This window comes from Molossus molossus, unplaced genomic scaffold, assembly GCF_014108415.1.
Source record: "Molossus molossus isolate mMolMol1 unplaced genomic scaffold, mMolMol1.p scaffold_m16_p_10, whole genome shotgun sequence".
Taxonomy (NCBI): Eukaryota; Metazoa; Chordata; class Mammalia; order Chiroptera; family Molossidae; genus Molossus; species Molossus molossus.
The window spans coordinates 46368005-46388843 of NW_023425345.1; the positions used below are offsets into that span (position 1 = coordinate 46368005).

General features: G+C 37.2%; 1 protein-coding gene across 7 annotated transcripts in view; it reads left to right on the top strand.

Annotated features, from left to right (window-relative positions):
- The window catches only part of TMEM117 (transmembrane protein 117), a 432215-nt gene that overhangs the window by 284243 nt on the left and 127133 nt on the right, over positions 1-20839 (top strand). For all 7 annotated transcript variants that reach the window (XM_036252711.1, XM_036252707.1, XM_036252712.1 and 4 more), the window contains one exon: positions 2469-2566. In XM_036252711.1, the coding sequence (XP_036108604.1) occupies positions 2469-2566 (98 nt within the window). The remainder of the gene's footprint in view (positions 1-2468; positions 2567-20839) is intronic.

Sequence of the window (20839 nt, forward strand, 5' to 3'; positions counted from 1 at the left end):
AATGTACCCAATAGTCATTCTATTCCATGAAAATATGTATTACTATGCAGACTCTTTCTGGAACAAGATAAATATTACTGAACAGAATTAATTAAATCTTTTTAAAAGCTGGCAAAACATGAAATATGTATTTAAGTATTTATTTGCTTAACCTTGAGGTTTTTGTAAAAATAAAATTTGACACAAGATTGTTATTCAAAAAAGTGACAAAGGAGCTGTGGAGAAAATTGTTGTATTTGGAAAAAAAGTAATTCTTTCCTCAAGGGAAGTTGTGATATAAAACTCTTTTTATGCCCCAGAATATACGGGATATATATTTTTCTACTTTTGCCTTTATTTACTTTTTGTAACAATATAACTCACTTAATTCATGGTTAAATTTTATTCTGTCATCTTCCCTTTGTTTATTTTGATAATTATCATGATTTTTTTATTTGAAGATACAATTCATGGGTGAGAAAATAAAATCTTGTCATTTTAATGAGTCATGAAGAAAACAGATGAGAAAACCATCAATTAGCACATATCCATTTAAAAATAAGTATAACAAGTGTATTTTCTTTTTGATTTCTTAATATTAGTTGCATTTCTACTTATTAAAGTAATTAACAATTTAAAGACATTGAGAATTTATATTACCACCTATGATTGTTGAATCTTTTCAACAGTGAAGCCACATCACAAAAAATCACTGTGGATCCTAAATTAGACAGAGCTGGCCTAAATCGTCAGTGTTGCTAAATGAAGGTCGATGAACTTGCTTTGCTTCCCATCAACCAGGAGGGGCTTGGGAGTTATAGTCTTAGAAATGATGCTGAGAAAAATATAAAGAAAAGTGAAGATCACATATGTTCTGGAGATTGGGCTCTTTACCCACTGTTCTGATGGTATCTTAAGTGAGCATGTGTAGCGCTCACATGCTGGTGAAAGTTTCCAGAGGTCATTTCTGGGTTACTGTGTTGCACAACAAGATGGGCTTGCTGGAGAATCGGTGTGCCTTCTGCAGGAAGTGCGGTAGTATTGAAGGGGTGACTGATCCAGGGGAGCTCCCCACTGAATCACAGGCTTTCCGCACAAATGAGGAAATATCACCCATTCCAGGTCTGCATGTTGCCGGAAGTTACACTTAAATGCAATGTTAAGGCTTTAAGGGCAAAAAAAGAATATATTTTAAAGGATAATAAGACTTCTTCATTACTCTATTCCATATCAATTTTCTAAATGTTGCTTGCTTTGCTTTTATGGATTTGAACATTATGAAATAATGCCATAATTAATTAAATAATGTTCTCTTCTCTCGAAAGGATGGTGAGTCTTCTGGAAAAGGAAAAAAGTGTGTATATGTGTATACACATATGCAAACATGTTTTTCTATATTAGAAGAAAGAAGGATATTTATTTTTCATTCCCATTGGTTTTCTAAAGCTGCTTTTATATCATCTACTCATGATGCTTTGGACATTTGCTGAAATAATTAATATAGAGTGTCAACAATGAACAATTTACTTTGTTAATGCATTTTTAAAAGCAAACATTTATATCCTAATATATTTGGTAATTTCTTCTTTGAGCAATATTTTAGTCTTTTATATAAAAGATCCTTAGATATTGGAAGGGATACAGAAGTAAATCTTCAACTTAAAGGATTTTAAAGCCCAGTGGACAGAAAAAATGTGCATAAGTAAGTGAAAGAGAAGGTGGAAAATGATATGTAACATGAAAGGGTCCAGAACTATGGTTGGAGGGAACAGTGAAGGCATCACAAAGGCAACATGACTTTACATAGCCTCAGAAGATGGGCAGAATTGGGGCATGTGAGAAAGACAGAACAGTTTCGGAAGGAGAATAGAATTGCTCGTTGCATGTTGGTGGAGGCATGGGAGGTGATTAGAATAAATGTGCCATAAAATTGAGTTCAAGTCCCATACCTCACATGTCGTTGAAGAAACAGAGAGAGAGAAGGGAAGGTAATAATTTTGACTAGAAATATTTAGATTTGGAGTTCCTAATTAGCTAACTTAGAAAGAATATGGTTCTTAATTTATTTGTTTTGTCTCTATATAATTTATTATAAAATTTGTTTCTATAGAGAACTTACTAGTATCTCAGTGATGCCTTTTTTAGGGCTTGCCTGATGTTTAAAAAACAAATCTCAGTATTTGACATGTTGAATGACCTTCATCGTGGTCATTTATTATGTAAAGAAAATGAACTATTAAAGTTTTTAACTGAAGGAAGTATATTATAATTTTTATCTTTGCATATGTTCTAATGTAAAAATACATACATATTTTTTTTCCTTTCTTTATAATTAAATTAATTAATTTATTTTTGTTACAGATGTTTCTCCTTTTCCCCCATTGACACCCTCCTCCCCCTTTATTTTCAATAAAATGTAAATCATCTACCTATTTAAACCTGAATGAAAATTTCTAAAAGTGCTAAATATGTTTCTTTGATTATTTTAGGTCACTGATATGATGCTTCAGGACAAACCCTATCCTGATTGGGGAAAATCTGCAAGAGCTTTCTGGAAGAAAGGAAATGTTAGGATCATTTTGTTCTGGTAAGAGTTTATTTAATTTATTGATTCAAGCCTTGTCTCATTCACTAAAGGACAGAATTAAATGTAGTTTTCTTTAGATACATTGAATTCTATCTGGAGAGACATTATAAATGTATACTATACGCCATTAAAATGATTAAAAGCAACCATGATAATTATTTTATGAATTAATTTCTGCTTACATATTATTGCATATACACATTTACAAGATGTAATTTTGATAATATGGTGATGCATAGATTTTACCAGAGGTAAGTAGGTTTTTGACTCAGCAAACCAAGCTGTAATTTTTATCAATAAAATATGATATTTAAATGTCTTCAGTAAAAGCTAAATTTCCAGTATATTTGACATGATGTAAATTTCTTTGAAGAAGTTATGCAGAGAAGGAACCTCTTTACAAATCACATCTGGCTTATTGGCATTTTTTCTTGATGTAGTTTCCTTTAGATCTCTAGCCCAATCATTGCAATTAAAAAATAATTTATGTCTTATAGAACTTTTTTTTGTGTGTGTGTGTGACATCACCATTATTTATGAGGATTTGAACAAGGTTAGACAGAAAAAGTAGGAATGCAGAGAGGGCAAGAAGGCTGCTTTCTCCTGGCTGTGTGGTACTGCCCACACACAGGATTCCACCTGACGTGTGAGAAGTTATGTACACTAATAGGCAGAAAGTTGTAATTGATGATGTCTTGTGCCTGGTAAATTTCAGCCTGTTCAACTGCCTTTTGAAATGAAGGAAAAATCTGTTTATTCCTGGATTGAATTTCGGGGTCTGCTTTTTTAGGTACAAACTAGAAAAATCATAGTAACTATGTATTTGGAAAATGCACACTCTAAGCTGCCTCTATGCTTGTGCACTGTCATTAAATGTTGCTAAAGATAGAGAGCATTTGAAACCTACTCCTTAGCATGCAAACAAAAGTAGATTTTTTAATAATATAAAAATAAATATGATTTTGTAGATGTATGTTCACACCTTGTGTCTGAGTCAAGTGTGGGCTATTTTTATGTTGCATTTAACCTTCATATTTTTCCTGCCTAAATGTTCCCCATGTACCTTGTCTAAATAACATACATCATAATAATTGTGGCAAATGTTGATTGAAGGTACATTTTGCTACAGGCGCTGTGCTAAGTACTTAACAGTCTATATATTTACTCATTTAATCCTGACAATTTATAAGGGAGGTACTATTATTATAAGTCTAAGTCTCAGACTCCAGAATCCCAGTTTTTGTTTTATGAAAATAATTTTTTTATTGTTGAAAGTATTAGAGATGTCTCCCTTTTCTCCCCATTGACCCCCTTCTTCTCACTCCCAAACCCCTCCTACTTTCTCCAGCCTTGTGTCTGTGTCCATTGGTTGTGCATAGATGCATATAAGTTCTTTGGTTTATCTCTTCCCTCCCCTCACACCCCCGATCCCTCTGAGGTTTGTCATTCTGTCCCCTACTTCCGTGATTCTTCATCTCTTTTGGTTGACAGCTTATTTTGTTCATTATGTTCCACAAATAAGTGAGATCATGTGGTACTTGTCTTTCTCTGACTGACTTATTTCGCTTAGCATAATACTCTCCCGGTCCCTCCATGTCGTCTCAAAGGGTAAGAGCCAGTTTTTAATCCTTACATCACACTGCCTATAGAAGAACAAAAGATACATCAGTGTGCAAATTCCAAGTGATTAGCTTTCATCTGTTTTTCCATAATGGTGCTAGATAAGAATTGTTCCACCCTACAAAATTCTCTATAGGGGTTTTGAGAATCATAATTTAAAAGGAGATGGATTCTAATATTAAAAGTGTTTATGACTCATCTCTTTTAAAACAATATACAGTTACTATGTTTACAGACATTTTGAGTAATGTAATGTATCTTCAAAGGCAGCCCATTGATTATTGCCCAGTATGGCCAGGAACCAAGGTCGCATACACATTGTTGCAAAGGTGAGGCATGCTAGTCACGAAGGCCTCCATGGCTGTTGCCATTAGATACTCTAAACTGCAATTGCTATTTCAGAGGAAAGGAATTCATACTAGATTTTTCTTGAACATCTTTGTACATGTTTCCTTGAATGTTACTACTTAGGTCTATATATTACCAATCTCCTTTATACAGATGGGTTTATTTTTGACACATGTGACAACCTAGCCCCAATGGGCAATCTGAAGCATATTCTAAATGTTGTCAAAAATAATTTAGTCACTGACAGATCATCTTAAATGGAGAATAAACTAAGACTAACACGTATTCTTTTTTTTTTTAATGTGTTTTTATTGTTTTTTTTTTTTAGAGAGAGATCATCAATGTGAGAGAAAAACATCATCAGCTGCCTCCTACACGCCTACTACTGGGGATTGAGCCTGCAACCCCAGCATGTGCCCTGACCAGGAATTGAACCAGGACCTCTCAGTCTATGGGACTAATGCTCAATCCACTGAGCCACACTGGCCGGGCAAAAAACTTATACTTTTTCTTATGGTCATTGTTTCTTGATATCATTATTGATAGGAGATTATTATTAGAGGTGATCTTTACAAGATAGTATTTTAAATCATGGAGCGCATAAAAGAACTGGAGGGGAATTTCCATATCACTTTAAAAATACTTTTTTTCTATTTATCTATTTCTATACAGTTTGATTATCTTGACAAGAGTATTCTTCCTTTTAAAAAAGGAAAATCTGATACAAAAAGTTGAATATGGAAATTATGTGGGAAGCAAAGAAATCTCCCTTTGTGTTCATACTTTTCAGAAAAAAAGGGTTTTAGTGAGTATAAATGTCACTTTTTTTTCTTTTTCTTTTTTTTAGCTCTAGGAGATAAAACAGAAACCACTGGCAAGGTTTTAAATGAAATAAAAGGTAGTGTTTACATACTATATGCTATGTGTCATCCACTCAAAACAAGGTGTCTTCTCTTCATTTTGCCTCAATTAAGGAAAAAGAGATTAGTGCAAGAGTCTTCGGTGGAGAAAACATTTCACAAAGGAAAGCTTTCACAGGTGGGAAAGTGATCATGTGCAGACGTTTAAACAGTACAACATAGGATTTCATTCTAGTAAACTTACCTCTTGCTTACGTGGAGCTGCCCTCACCACAGATACCTGCCAAAAGCTCTTTCGTTCACAGCTGTGGGGCTGAATCCTTCCTTGGTTCTTAGTGATAGATGTCTCTACATTAAAGAGAAGGATTTCTGTTTCTTTCTGTAATTGTGCAAAAGTGAGGCTGTGGCACACAGGCGTTTAGGTCTGGGAGGAGACAAAATTGTGGCTGTATTTGAAAATCCTAAAATGGAAAGGGAAGAATATTCACAGACTTCCTCTTCCAAAGCCCCGTTCTCAGGCCTTTGCATAATTAAAAAGAAGAAAGATCGAAGAGTCTAAATCCCACATGAATGCCATGTCCAAGTCTGTTTTTCAGTGGGGCTACCAAGAACTGTTTTCACTCACTCGTATCTGTAGTGAAAGAACATATATGTAAAAAACAAGTAATGCGTTATTTACGTTAGCTCCTATCTTTCTGTTTGATTTACTCTCTAGAGACACAATTTATATGCGTTTGATGGGAAGCATCTTGGGATGATATTTTCCACAGGGTTAGCTTTTTAAAAATAAGGGAAGGCACTCTTCTGAGGTTAGGGGAGGAACTGGCGGGAGGGATCGGGAGATTGGTAACCATTAGGGCTTCACGGGCATTGCAGTTCTCTGCCTCCCAAACACAGGGCAGAATTACCCTTTTCGGTCCCCTTTGATCACATGACTTGCTTTGACCAGGTTAGAGGTGAGTGAAAGTGGCACACATGACGTCCAGGTAGAAGCCTTTAATTATCAGTGAGAAACATTGAAGGAAGCTCCATGTCTCGGTGGCAGTTGTGGAAGCTTGTGACTAGCTGGAGCCCTTGTCATGCTTTTTCCCTGAATGGCCAGAATAAACCAAACACTCTTAACAACAGAGTAGAAATGTTGTGTGAGTAAGACATGATCCTTTACAAATGTTAAGCCACTGAGATTTGGGGATTGTTTGATATTGCCACATAAACTGGCCCATTGTGTTGTAGACAGAACTCGATCCCTAGCAGCAGAGGGCTGCTGCAACAGAAAGCTGGGGAAAATGTTTGTTAAGGGCTGGACAGCAGATGGCAAGGAAACTAATGATGGAGGCTGAGGAGATGGAAATCCAGGTGTTTTAGGGTGAAGTATGTGGCGGAAGATGTGGTCTGTGGTTGCTTAGATGCCCTAGAAGTTGGCAAACAGAGTGCTAACAGTGTGTACACTTCTATTCCATGCTGATGCATGGAGAAGACAGTCTTTTATTTTTATTTTAAATAATTAGTGTATTTCTTAAATAAAAATACTTTATCTAGTGCTGTGAGGATTTGGGTGAGCATCTTGATCATGATTGTCTTAATTCTTATCTGGGAAACAAATGTAGCTGCTGGTGTTTTTCCTGCTTCGAATACCATGGCTATTATTCAAGCCCAACAAAATGAACTTAGCTGTTTCACTTGGATCAGTCAACAGCTAATCATACATGATTATTATCCCAATATACAGAGTGTGGGAGAGTAACATGATAATAATGAAATAATAATAAAACACAAGAATGTAATTGAGAAAGACCCAGGAATCACAGGCAATGTCCGTGAAAGGTTTCAGTACCAGCTCTACCAATATCAGGCTATACGACCTATATGACTGCTTTGTTTCTATTTTCTTTTATGAAAAAAAAATGTGTTTTGTTCTATGTGTGATCCTTTTCATCTCTCTACTGATCTTTCTATAATGAAATTAAAATGCTGATCAAAGAGTAATTCTGTCTGCTTTACTCTAAGCAGCAGTTCTCAACCTGTAGGTCACAACCCCTTTGGGGTCAAACTGTGGGTCACAACCCCTTTCACAGGGGTTGCCTAAGACCATCGGAAAACACATATTTCTGATGGCAATTCATAACAGCAGCACAGTTACAGTTATAAAGTAGCAACAAAAGTAATTTTATGGTTGGGGGCCACCACAACATGAGGAACTGTATTAAAGGGTCGTGGCGTTAGGGAGGTCGAGAACCACTGCTCTACAGGCAGAATGTGGATTGCTATAGTCTGAATATTTTTTTTCTCCAAAAATTCTTTGTTGAAATCCAGTTCTTTATATGATGGTATTAGTAATTGAGGCCTTTGGGAGGTATTAGAACACGAGGGTGGGGCCCTCATGAATGGGATTAGAGTCCTTTAGGAAGATCCCTAGTTCTTTCCACCAGGTGAGGGCATAGTGGGAGGCACTGGCTATGAATCAGGAAATGTCCTCACCAAATACAACCATGCCAGCGCCGTGACCTTGAACTTCTCAATCCCCAGAATTGTGTCAGATAAATTTCTGTTGTTTATAAGCTACCCAGCCTGAGGTATCACAGTAGCACAATGAACTTAGACCTGAACCAATGGATGTGCGTCACATGGGAGCAGATTCACATTCATGTGTGAAAGGACCCCCTAAGGATGGGGGCCTCAGTGCTGAATGAGGCTCAGATGAAGAGCTGGTTCCCCATCAGCAAAAGTATTCCTGCAAAGGTTAGATAATCTTTCAGGGATCTTATAGATAGATCTTCACATTAAATGAAAAAACAAACAAACAAACAAATCGCTCCTGAATTTTTATCAAACTTGAAAATTCTGTGGCTCTATAGTTATAACTATAGACTTATTACATATCTTCTGCTTTATAATAGTCTGCTTTATATTAATTATAATTTATTATGCTCTATATAAATCCATCATCATTATGAGCAAAATTTTTACACTAGACAGTAATTCACAAGAGGTTCCAGAGGCAACTATAGTTTGCAAAGTTTTTCTTGCCTCACTTCCCAAATAAGAAATTAGCCCATATGTTTCCTCTGGGTGAATTTTGTCTTCTTGCCTTTAGCCTTCCTTCCATCTCAATACGTCTCTTTAAGCAGTTATCTCTCCTTAATTAAAAGCTGCCTCTGTGGCTAAGAAAATGCAGAACACTTTTAGTCCAAATCAGAACTCTGCCTACTGAATCAGCCACATTAAATTTAAACACTACTTAAGTTCACAGGGTCCAGTGTAAGTCTGACTTCTCCTAAGCACAAAGGTCCAAGGATATGTTTCAACCAGTTTTCTTGATAGATGAAGTTTCCTACTTCTGTATTAAAAAGGTGGTTGATGTTACATTACTGTGCCATCACATTACTGTGTTGTCATATTATTTAGAGATTTTTACTTAAAAGTAAATTCTACATTTATGCCTGAGAGATTTAATTTTTAGATATATATATATTTGTGCCTGAGATTAACATAATCTCATGCCCTCCTAGACTTAATTTTGCTGAATTAAGAACAAGCCTTGTTTTTGTCAACATATTTAACTAAAATCTTAAGTGGTGAGTACAATGAGAAATAGTGGTTGAGGAGCACAGACTCTTCAGTCATCTGTGAGGCTTTCACTCCTGTCTTCACTACTTGATATTGTGTAATAGTTATTAGTATTGTGTTTTAACTGGCATTATGATGGTTGCTACGCAGCACTAGGTGCTCTCCATGGTGCTGAGAATTCAACTTCGAAAGAGAAAATAAGGAATCTGACAGCGTATTATTCTGTCCAATGGTAATCTTGAAAAGATGAAGAGAATAGGTAGGACCAATAATGGGTATGGAGTAATCATTTCCAAATATAGACATCCCTCCAATTTTCTCTCTCATCTTCTGAGACTACACTCATTGTTTCTTCTTCCTCCTCTCCTAGTCAGCTTGACCCATCGACACGGCGATGTGATTCTAAGTGAACTCGGGGAAGGTTTTGTAAAGGAGCTAGAGCCAAAGTGCATTTTTGGGATAAGCAGAATCCAGATGGGAGGAAACGTGGCTATTGGTTAGGTATGTGGAGTGAGGAGAGAGAGAAGTCACTGAGTATTTAGGCTTGAGCAATGGAACAGATGGATGGTTATACTATTCAGTGGGACAGGAGATACTGATAGAGGAGGACGTCTTAGGGGGCACAATGACTTGAACATGTTGAGGTGATGTTCTTCTATAAATACCTAATAAGCAATTCTTTATATGGATCTGGAGCTGAGGAGTAAAGGAACAAGGTCTGACATAGAAATTTAATTGAAATTTTTATTTTGGTTTATATTTTACCCTCATATAGATGTTGTTATCTACATGTATATGGCATTTGAAGGAATGTGAGTGGGTGTAGAGTGAGACTAAAAGGTCTGCTAAGGAAAAACCTGTAGAGTTCTTTTATTTGGGAACAGGCAGAGAGGCATCTGCAAAGAAGTCAGAGAAAGATGAACAAAAAGAATGAAAAATATGAGAAGTGTGTATCATAGATGACAGGATATGAGTATACAGAAGAGAGATACAATGTCAACAATCAAAAGCTGGAAATATACCAAATAAGGTCAAAATGCAAAGTGTTCCTGGGTTTTAACTCTAAGAGGACCATGAGTGGTGACCTTGGCAAGAGTGGTTTTCTGGAAAGTATAACTGATAGAAGCCAGATTTGTGCTTGGTCAAGGTGTGGATAATAGAGGAGGAAGTAAGAACAGTGAGCATATCAGAAGATGAGAGAGAAGGTTAGAGAGACGTCTATATTTGAAAATGAATATTCCCTACGAAGTATTTAAATAGATTTACTAATTTGGCTGCTTATTGATTTGTCTTCTTCAGAGCATGTCCAACTTATTTTGTGCAAAGGTATTGAATTCAAGCCTCTCTACCTAGAAAGTTATATACTGAAGTGGAAATTTACTATGTATGTAATTCTCTTTAAAATAAAGAGTTGGTAATGTTTTAAGTTAAAATACCTTTAAAAGTTTGAAGAAATATTAGAGTCAAAATGGTGATGAGGTCTTCTACATTTTTCTGCCTGTATCACATCATTTGAGAGCAGGAATAGCATTTAACTTACCATGTCCCTAGGACTTAGTGCAGTGCCTGACACACAGAAAGCATTGAATACAATCCTCATTTCTTAAAGATAAGTAAAATTTAAAGAAAAAGAATGAAATAAACTGGTCTTAAGTTTATTAAATAGTATTACCCTATTGCATTCTGATTCCTAAAGCCTGGAATAGCAACATTGAGGCCAAGAACAATCCTTGGATTTATGAATCTTTCCAAGAAAATGCCCTTTAATAAGGGCTTGAAAACACTGCCTAGCTTCTCTGTGTAACAGCTATTGGTGGAACAGTTATTCCTCTTCAATCGGAATTTGCTATTTGAATGGAATACTTCCCTGAGCTAAGAGGCCTAAGACATACTTATTAAGTTTCTAAATATAAGTCATGTTTTCAAAGGTCCCGAGTTCACATATAACTGTTTAAATGCACAAATTTAAAATAGAAACAATAAATCCTAGAATAGTGAAAACAACACTTAACCAAGTTTAATGGCTTGATCCATTTCAGCAGTGTGGAAAATGTCAGCCTATCTGTTCATTTTTCCTCATGATCCATGCCTCGATCCTACCATCTTTAGTAGACAAAAAAATGCAAATCTCTTTATATTAACAAAACAACAAATATTTCTATGACTTGATCAGTTATAAAACCCAGTATCTTCACTTTTGTTATTTCTCTAGGTCTTTCAGTAACCAGTGGTAGAATACCTTGAGGTATTTATCATCATTCTGCAAATATTTACAAAGTGACTACAATGGAAATATCTCTGATTTAAATGCTGCTACGATAACGATTTTTGCTGGCATAAAAGTCCTCCTTAAAAAAAAAATGTTTGTTTTTGTTTGCTTTGCTCGAAATCTGCCAGTTAGATTTAAGATCTTCTATTCAGGTGACAATTTTATCAGAATAGCTGTAGTTCCTTGTTTAAATCACTCCCATCATAAGCATGCACCAGCCTTTTCCATATTGAATAGGAGAACAAAAAGTCTCCTGTCACCCAAGTACAGCTGGTTGTGTAGTACCCATGATTCACTGTGGTTCACATCTGGTTCTGAGATGGGCGATTCACAAACTCAATTTTTTGGTACATTAGTCACTGTTGGAAACTCACAACTGATTGATTTTCAAACCAAAATACCTAGTAACTAATACACTGATGTTCTCTACAGGGCAACTATTTTACTGTTGTCTAAGTGGAAGTGAATCTTTGTTTATCTCATGAGCCACTGATCAAAACTAAGCCACCTCCCCTAGTTTTCTTAGTGCAGGGAGCGGGGCAAGTTTCCTTCTGGGATCAGACTGCTTCACTCACCCAGATCCAGCATGAATTCCCACCAGCAATGCTGTTTCCAAACACCAGCACTTGTTTTCAGAATATCCTGTTCCTACATTTTCCAGTGCCGGCCAGAGCTTCCTTTGTGAAAGCCTTCTCTCTTTAGAAGAAGGTGTGGATGCACTAACTGAATTGAAGGTTGAAATGCTTTGATGTTTATTGTTGCACTTAGGAAGCTTTCTGATGAACTAGAGGTAGAATGTACAGGCAGGTATCCCAGGTCAGATGAAGGGTAAGTAAAATCTGATTATAATGGGTGGGCATATGAGTGACCCACATTCTGAAAACCACATAAGAACTACTGTCTCCATGTATAAGCTGGACAGAGATTTGCTATTGAGTCAGGGGAAAAAAAGCAAGCTAGTCTCATTCGTTCATTTGTTCATTAATTAATTAATTAATTCACATTTGTTGATTGTATTAAGATTCTACTGGGAATACAACAGGAGGCATACATAGTTCTTGGCCTCATGTAAGATTTACTGTCTTTCTTACCAACTAAACTGTTGACAAGACATAGATAAAGAAATAATTAAACAAATAAAAAGTATAAATAATGATAAATTCTAGGACTGAAACAAATATCAGTAACTACTCCTTTCCAGTTCTCTTCTTCAGGTTATATTTCTTAAAAGGGTTGTGCACACTCACACTCCACTTTCTTATTTGCCAGTTACAGTGTAATCTCTGCTCCTATTCTATTCCAGGTAATTTCTTGCCATCAAGTCTGTGAATTTCAGCTTGTGTCATACTTCTGTTCATAAACCAATACTATTCTGGAGGTTAGTCATGCATTGGTGACTTCGGCAGGCCATCGTTTATTTAAAGTGTGCAGTTATGGAAGGACACAGTTGAAAAGTAATATTTTTACTTTTTTTTCCAAGTTCTTTAAGTTGAACAATAAGGAGAAGCTTTTTCATATGTATATTATTGTATTATTTTCTTAAATATAAAATATTATTTCAGCAAAATTTTCTGTTAGTACTAGTGACAGCCTTTCAAGTATTTATTTAGAATCATAATAATACTCTAGAAAGATACTTTCTCTTCATTTTTAAATTAATGAATATGTATTGTATGATCATTTACTTTGTATAGGACTTTGGGTTTTAGTACAGAGTTCTAGGGGTGAGGGGGTGGAAGGAGGAAGGATTTGTAATGCCTAAACCACACATCAAAATATGAAACACGGGCCTCAAGAGGTAAAATAGAAAGGTCATAGAAATTTAGAGGTAGGAGAGATTACATAAAGCATATACTATAGACTGAATGTTTCTGTCCCCTCGACATTCCTATATTGAAACTTAATCCTCAACCCGATAGTATTTGGAGATGGGACTTTGGGAGGTGATTAGGTCATGTGGGTGGTACCCTCATTAATAGAATTTGTACCATCATAAAAGACACCCCAGAGAGCTCCCTGGCGCCTTCTACCATGTGGGGACACAGAGAGAAGATGGCTGTCAATCAAACAGGAGGTGGGCTCTCACCAGACACCAAATCTGCTGACACCTTGATATTGGATTTCCCAGCCTCCAGTACTGTGAGAAATAAATTCTGTTGTTTATAAGCCAGTCTATGGTATTTTGTTATAGCAGCTTGAACAAACTAAGACAGGATGTTGAGCAAAATAATACTTTAAATATTTTACTGCTTTGAATAATAAATCTAATGGTTTTATTTTGAAATATTTTCAACTTATAGAAATGTTATAAGAATAGTACAAAGAATCCCTGTATATCTTTTATCCATGTTCCCCAACAGAGAACACTTTATGACATTTGATTTATTATTCTTTCTCTTTCTCTCACTGTATTATTAATGTTTATGTATTAATATTAATTTTCTGCTTTTTATAATTAAACTGCAGTCATGTGAGAGAATGTACTTCTTTTAGGAAAGGATAAATATTTCATTGCACTGTCCTAAACCTCTTTTCTTTTAGAGGAGAATAAATACTTCATTGTAGTTTCTGAAGCAAGGACGTTCTCCCCCATAGCCACACTCTAATTGTCAAAATCAGAAAATTAACATCGTCTCAATAATGTTTTTTGTCCTTCATAGGAGAGAGAGCGAGAGAGAGAAGGGGAGAAAGAAAGAATAAAAATTAAAAGATTGGCCCAGCCAGTGTGGCTCAATGAAATGAACCTTGTCCCATGGACTGAGAGGTCCTGGTTTGATTCCTGGTCAGGGTGCATGCCTGGGTTGTGGGCTTGATCTCAGTGGGGGGCATGCAGGAGGCAGACAATTGATGTTTGTCTCTCACGTCAATGTTTCTATCTTTCTCTCCCTTCCTCTCTCTGTAAAAAAAAATCAAAGTAGCCCTGGCCAGTTTGGCTCAGCGGTTAGAGCGTTGGCCTGCGGTCCGGAGAGACCCGGGTTCAGTTCCCGCTAAGGGCACGTACTTCGGTTGCAGTTTGTCCCCGGCCCTGGTTGGTCGTGCGGGTGGCAGCCACTCGGTGTGTCCCTTCACGTCGATGTTTCTCTCTCTCTCTCCCTTCCTCTCTCTCCCTCCCACTCTATCTGTACAAAAAATGGAAAAATATCCTCAGGTGAGGATAAAAAAAAAAAAAAAATCAAAGTATATTTTAAAAAATTAAAACATTGTTTTGTTTTCATATGGCTCAGTACTTAGCACAGAAACATATATTACAATTAGTTTTCAAGCCTTTATATACTCTTTTAATGTAGAAGAGAAAACTTATTTTTATAAAAGGTATTTTTATGTATGTATTTATTTATTTATTTATTTTTAACTTATCTTTATGGTTGAATTATTACAGATGTTCCTTTTTCCCCCCTATTGAACCCCTTCTCCCTGATCCCACCCCTCTCCTGCCTTTTCCCACACTATGATCTATGTCCATTGGCTATGCATATATGCATATAAGTTCTTTGGTTTATTTCTTCTCATCCCCAAACCCCTTCCCTTAGAGGTTTGTCAGTCTAACAACCCATTTGTACTTCCTAATCCCATCACCTTTTCCACCTATTCCCCCAACCTCCTCCCATCTGGTGACCCACAAAATGTTCTCTGTATCTATGAGAATGTTTCTGTTCTGCTTGTTCTTTTGTTTGTAGATTCAATTGTTGATAGATATGTATTTATTGCCATTTTTTTGTTCATATTTTGATCATCTTTTTCTTCAAGAAGACCCTTCAACATTTCATATAATAATGGTTTTGTGGTGATGAACTCCTTTAACTTTTTCTTGTCTGGGAAAATCTTTATATGGCCATCCATTCTAAGTGATAGCTTTACAGGATAAAGTAATCTTGGTTGTAGGTTCTTGCTTTTCATCACTCCGAATATTTCTTGCCACTCTGTTCTGGCCTGCAAAGTTTCTTTTGAGAAATAAGCTGACAGTCTTATGAGAACTCCCTTGTAGGTAACTAACTGCTTTTCTCTTGCTGCTAAAGGTATTTTTTAGATGAACATTCTATTATGGGTACTTAAATAAAATGTTTTTGTTAATTGGTGAATATTTATTAGAACTCTTTAAGACTTGATGAGCCTTAGACAATACATCATATAGTATGAATATTTGTTTATAATACAAACACTTAGGCAAAGGATATATTAGTGTAACACATTTTCAATTTGGTTCAGTAAACGTTTGAAAAATAAATGTTGCTCTCTGTTCATCTTTAAACCTGTTCTATTGTTTTATATAGTTCAGAATCAGCAATATTTTAAGCATGCTTTCCATAGACTCCTAAAATAGATTCCATGTTGGGTTAGAATTTCAGGGGCTAGGGAAAATATGAGTCATGACCCTAGCCCTCAAACACCATGCAGATGATTTGGATGAGTCACAACTCACATATCTACAATGAATGGCAGATAACATGAGATGGTTTGTAACCAAAATTTTAACTATCTCACACTGACTGTGAGTTCCACTTGGAAATGGAACATGACCCAAGAGGATTGTGGTAGTCATGAAGGTAATCATGGTGGAAGTTGGATCTAATTAGGCCCTTGAAACCAGAGGTCAAGAAGAAGCACAGAGAAGTAGAACCTTCAGACGATGGAGGTCTAGCAAGGATAACAGTACTTTTATGGGCAGATTGGAGCAGTCAGCATTCTCAGGTCCAAATGGGTACCTGGCAACAAGAAAGCTTTCTCTTTTTTTGCTATTAATAATCTTGTCTTGGGGCTGGGTTTTAGAGCAAGCTATACACAGAGTCTTACCCGAAAATGTCAGATTTCTCAGGAACTTCCAAAAACCCACTGACCGTAACTGGGCTCTGGACTAGGAAAGCACCAGAGTTAGCCCAGTGCCCAGTCACCTGGGACTGAGTCAGAGACACACGAAGTCTTCTACTGTCCAATAGTTTGGTCTTTTATTCCCAACTATACCGTAAAAGTGTGTTTATGTGGGTTTCTTACCATGTTCTTCCCACTGTGAGTTGAGAGAAGATACCATGTTTTGTTTTGTTTAGTAGTCCCAGAGCCTGTTAGCTATTGAATTAATATTGAGTCCATTGCTGATGCCTGAATAAATGAGTACCTGCCTCCTAAACAAACTTAGACCCTCCTAATATTCCTTCAGGAGAGAGTTGCTCTGGAGGAGGACATCCTGGTGGGGGGGATTTGTCTGTATGAGAGCCCCAATTTCATCTCTTGGGTTTCTTCCTCCTGTTGGGGTTGTTTCCTTTGCATTGCTGCTGCCATCACCACAACATGGGCCAAGCATGATATGAAACACATTCTTTGTTTCTCTTTACTGTAGTTACTAGAGTCCAGAGTTTGTAGTAGACCAGTACTAAGAAGTAAAAAAAGCACAAAAAGTAATATCTTCAGAATGTACAGCTATCATAAGCACAGTCTAGTTCACTACATACAGGTCCATCTCCTCACCTCAGGCCTCTGAACAATTGCAGGGATTTTTAAAATCATTTTCCACTTGCTGCCCTGCCTGACTCTTTGTGGTTTGGGCCACCATAATTCTGGCCATAATGGGGTCCTTTCTGAGTAAGCCTGGTACAATGCTCCAGTCACTTTCCAGTTATAGGACTGAGTTCTTGACAGACTGTGGTGATTAATTCAGGAGCCATCCTGTCTTCTGTGTAGCTGTTACTTTACCTGAGTATTATGTGTGAAACCAGAAGGAACCCAAACCTTCACATCAGAAGTTAGCACTAGCTTTGAGTCATTTCTGTGTGATTCTTAACCCTACTCCCTTTTCAGTCATTGCCTCACCATTAAAATATCCTTACAATTCTATTACAAAATGAATCGCATTTATTGAGTGCTTCCAGTTTAGGTTTTCATTTTTTTAAAATCTGCACCTTCGCTCACCAGATAATTACCATTATTATTTATATCTCAAGGACAAAAACTTGTATGGCTGGCAAAGAGCAGAGCTGGGATCTGAGTGTAGGCAGGCTGATTGCAGAGCCTGTACCATACTGCACTGAGTAGCTCCACTTAGTCCAAGATTTTAAGACACTGAACACAGTTAACAATGATTAGTCGTATTTTTCATATATATTAGCTCTAATCCTTTCTTTGTCCTGGCAAGTGGATTTGGGTTGACTAAAGAAAGACACAACATCTGAGAATCCTTTAAAGTTATCTAATGTTCTAATACCCCTATATTACTGACGAAGATATTGAAACAAAAGTCAGTTTTGTAACCTATCCAAGGGGACAAAATTAGTTAATGTCTCTGTGGCAATGAACACTCAGGGTTATTTGTTCCTGGTTTAATATTCTTTTTACTGTATTACATTGCCTTCCTATATTCCTATATTTAAAAAAAAATCAATGTAAATCAAGCTAAAAGAATTTTCTGATAATTGGATATGTTGAGTTAATAGCCCTTGTAAGCCAATAGTAATAATAAGAACATTCTGTGTAGTTTAAATTGATGTAATTGTATATCATTTTCTCTCAATTATGGGAATTAGGCATGAAAAAGATGTGCAATACATAGTTGAATATGCCAATAAAGCATGATGTATTAACAGAAACTTCATTTAAGTTCTCATATGAAAAGCCAATGGCTATTTTTCTTGTTTGTTTTATCTTCAGGCATTTCAAGGACTTAATTTCTTTAAAATATATTTGCGAGATTGAAAGTAAAGATTGTAGTGGATGTCCTAAGTGCTGGAAATTATAATCACAAAAAAAAAAAAAACTTGGCATTTTACTGGAGAACACAAGAAGTAAGAAAATGTTACATATTATAGCTAGTCAAAGAAGGACTCTACTCCTGGGAAAACAGTGAGTTCAGTGTTCCTCCAGAAAATATCTGTCAGAGAGAATAGTCAAACATTAATTTTTGACTTCCGGTCAAGATGGCTGGTAGGTAAACGCGATATTGCGTCCTCCCACAACCACATCCAAGTTACAACTAAATTACAGAACAACCATCATTCAAAACCGCCTGAAATCACACTGAATGGAAGTCCTACAACTACAGAATTAAAGCAGCAGCCACATCAAGACTGGTAGGAGGGGCGGAGGCGCGACGGGCTGGTCCCACACCCACGTGTGGTGGAAAAAAATCAGGAGGACACCTCGGCTGGGAATGTCCTCCCTGAGGACTGAGGGGTCCCCATCCCACACCAGGCGCCCCGCTCAGGGTTCCAGTGCCAGGAAGAGAAGTCCCCATAACTTCTGGCTGGAAAAACCAGTGGGATCTGAGGCTCAGGGAGGGTGAGGTGGCTGGAGCCCCAGGCGGCTCCTTAAAGGGCCCGCGCACGGACTTATTGAACTCACTCCCTCTAAGCTTGGAGGGGAGGCAGCTCGAGGGACGCCAGAGACATACAGGAAATAACTGAGCTGTTTGGCACTAGAACTACGGCTGGAGAGGGGGCTTTCTCTGGGACAGATGTGCTGTCAGAGGCCTTTCTTCCTTTGGTGAGCCCTTCCCTGGGGCGGCAGACAGCTGCCATATCTGGGACTCCAGCAACCTGGCTCACACTGGTTGCCCTGCCCTGGTGACTCCCTGAGACCCCACCCCACCCAACTTTCAGGCCCACCCAAGCTGTTGCCAGTTGCTTTACCATAGGATTGGCCTGTCTTGGATCCTGCTTCAGGTTTTCCCAAATTCTTTCAAACAAACAGCATTTGGTCTCAGCTAGCCCCATACCTCTCATTAAGTAATACATAGAAACAAACACAGGGGGGCAGCCAAAATGAGGAGACAAAGAAACAGGTCTCAAATGAAAGAACAGAACAAAAGTCCAGGAAAAAAACTAAGCGAAATGGAGATAAGCAACCTAACAGAGGCTGAGTTCAAAATACTGCTTATAAGGATGCTCAGTGAACTTAATGAGGGCCTCAAGAGCATTAAAAAAGACCAGTCAGAAATGAAGGAGGCACTAACTGAAATAAAGAATAATTTACAGATTCAATAGTAGAGTAAGTAAAGCCAAGAAGCAAACCATTGATTTGGAATATAAGGAAGTATAAAACACCCAATCAGAACAGCAAAAAGAAAACAGAATTCAAAAAAATGAGGATAGTGTAAGGAGCCTCTGGGACAACTTTAAGCATGCCAACATTCGCATCCTAGGGGTGCCAGAAGGAGAAGAGAGAGAACAAGAAGTGAAAACCTATTTGAAACAATCATGGCAGAAAACTTTCCTAACTTGGTGAAGGAAACAGACATACAAGTCCAGGAAGCACAGAGAGTCCCAAACAAGATGAACCCCGAGAGGCCTACATCAAGACACATCATCATCAAAATGCAAAAGGTTCAAGACAAAGAGAGAATCTTAAAAGCAGCAAGAGAAAAGCAGTTAGTCACTTACAAGGGAGTTTCCATAAGACTGTCAGCTGATTTCTCAAAAGAAACTTTGCAGGCCAGGAAGGAGTGGCAAGAAATATTCAGAGTGATGAAAAGCAAGAACCTACAACTAAGATTACTCTATCCTGCAAAGCTGTCATTTAGAATCGATGGCCATATAAAGAGTTTCCCAGACAAGAAAAAGTTAAAGGAGTTCATCACCACCAAATCATTATTATATGAAATGATGAAGGGTCTTTTTGAAGAAAAAGATAAAATATATGAACAAACAAAATGACAATGAATACATATCGATCAACAATGGAATCTACAAACAAAATAAACAGGCAGAACAGAAACATTCTCATATATACAGAGAACATTTTGTTGGTTGTCAGATGGGAGGGGGGTTGGGGGAATGGGTGGAAAAGGTGAAGGGATTAGAAGAGCGAATTGGTTGCTAGACTGACAAACCTCAAAGAAAAGGGTGTTGGGTGGTGGGAGGAAATAAACCAATGAACTTATATGCATATATGCATAACCAATGGGCACAGACAACAGTGTGGGAAAAGGTGGAGGGAGGTGGGAGTGGGGAGGAGGGGGTCAATGGGGGAAAAATGAGGAACATCTGTAATACATTCAACAATAAAGATAAAAAAATATTAATTTTCAAGAATAATCTAGGCAATATCCAAAATTATTTGCCTTCTAAGATTCTATAATTCTGGCTAGAAACTTTCCTTGTCTAAGACTATTTATATGTTTGGGCAGGCATGAAGTGCTCAGAAGAATGACTACAGCAACTGAAAGGAATATCTTAAGGAAATGTTAGTCTTAGCATGCTAATTCTCTTGAACACTATCCAGCCATTAGAAACTATGCTTTGGCAAGATATTTAATGACATGAAAGGTGGAGGTAAAAAGATGCTGATCCAAGTAACTTCGGGAAATAGAGTTTTGACTGGAACCTGAAAGACTAATGATAAAGGGAACTAGCCATAAACAGCTGTATTCTAGTTGTTAAAATCATTTCTCATTGGATGTCAGTTGACAATTCTAAACCTGCTTTACATGAATGCTGGGATTCGCTAATGAATAAATGAATGAGAGGTGATGGAAGCCAGATTTTTTACTGTGAAAGAGGAAAGTTACAGAAAAAAGGGGGAATTGGGGGTAGGCTAAAATGAACAATGTGGTACTAGATTAGTGTCAGGGACATCATTATGAAGTCATGTTTAGCTTAAAATAGAGACAGAAAGATAGAGAAGTAA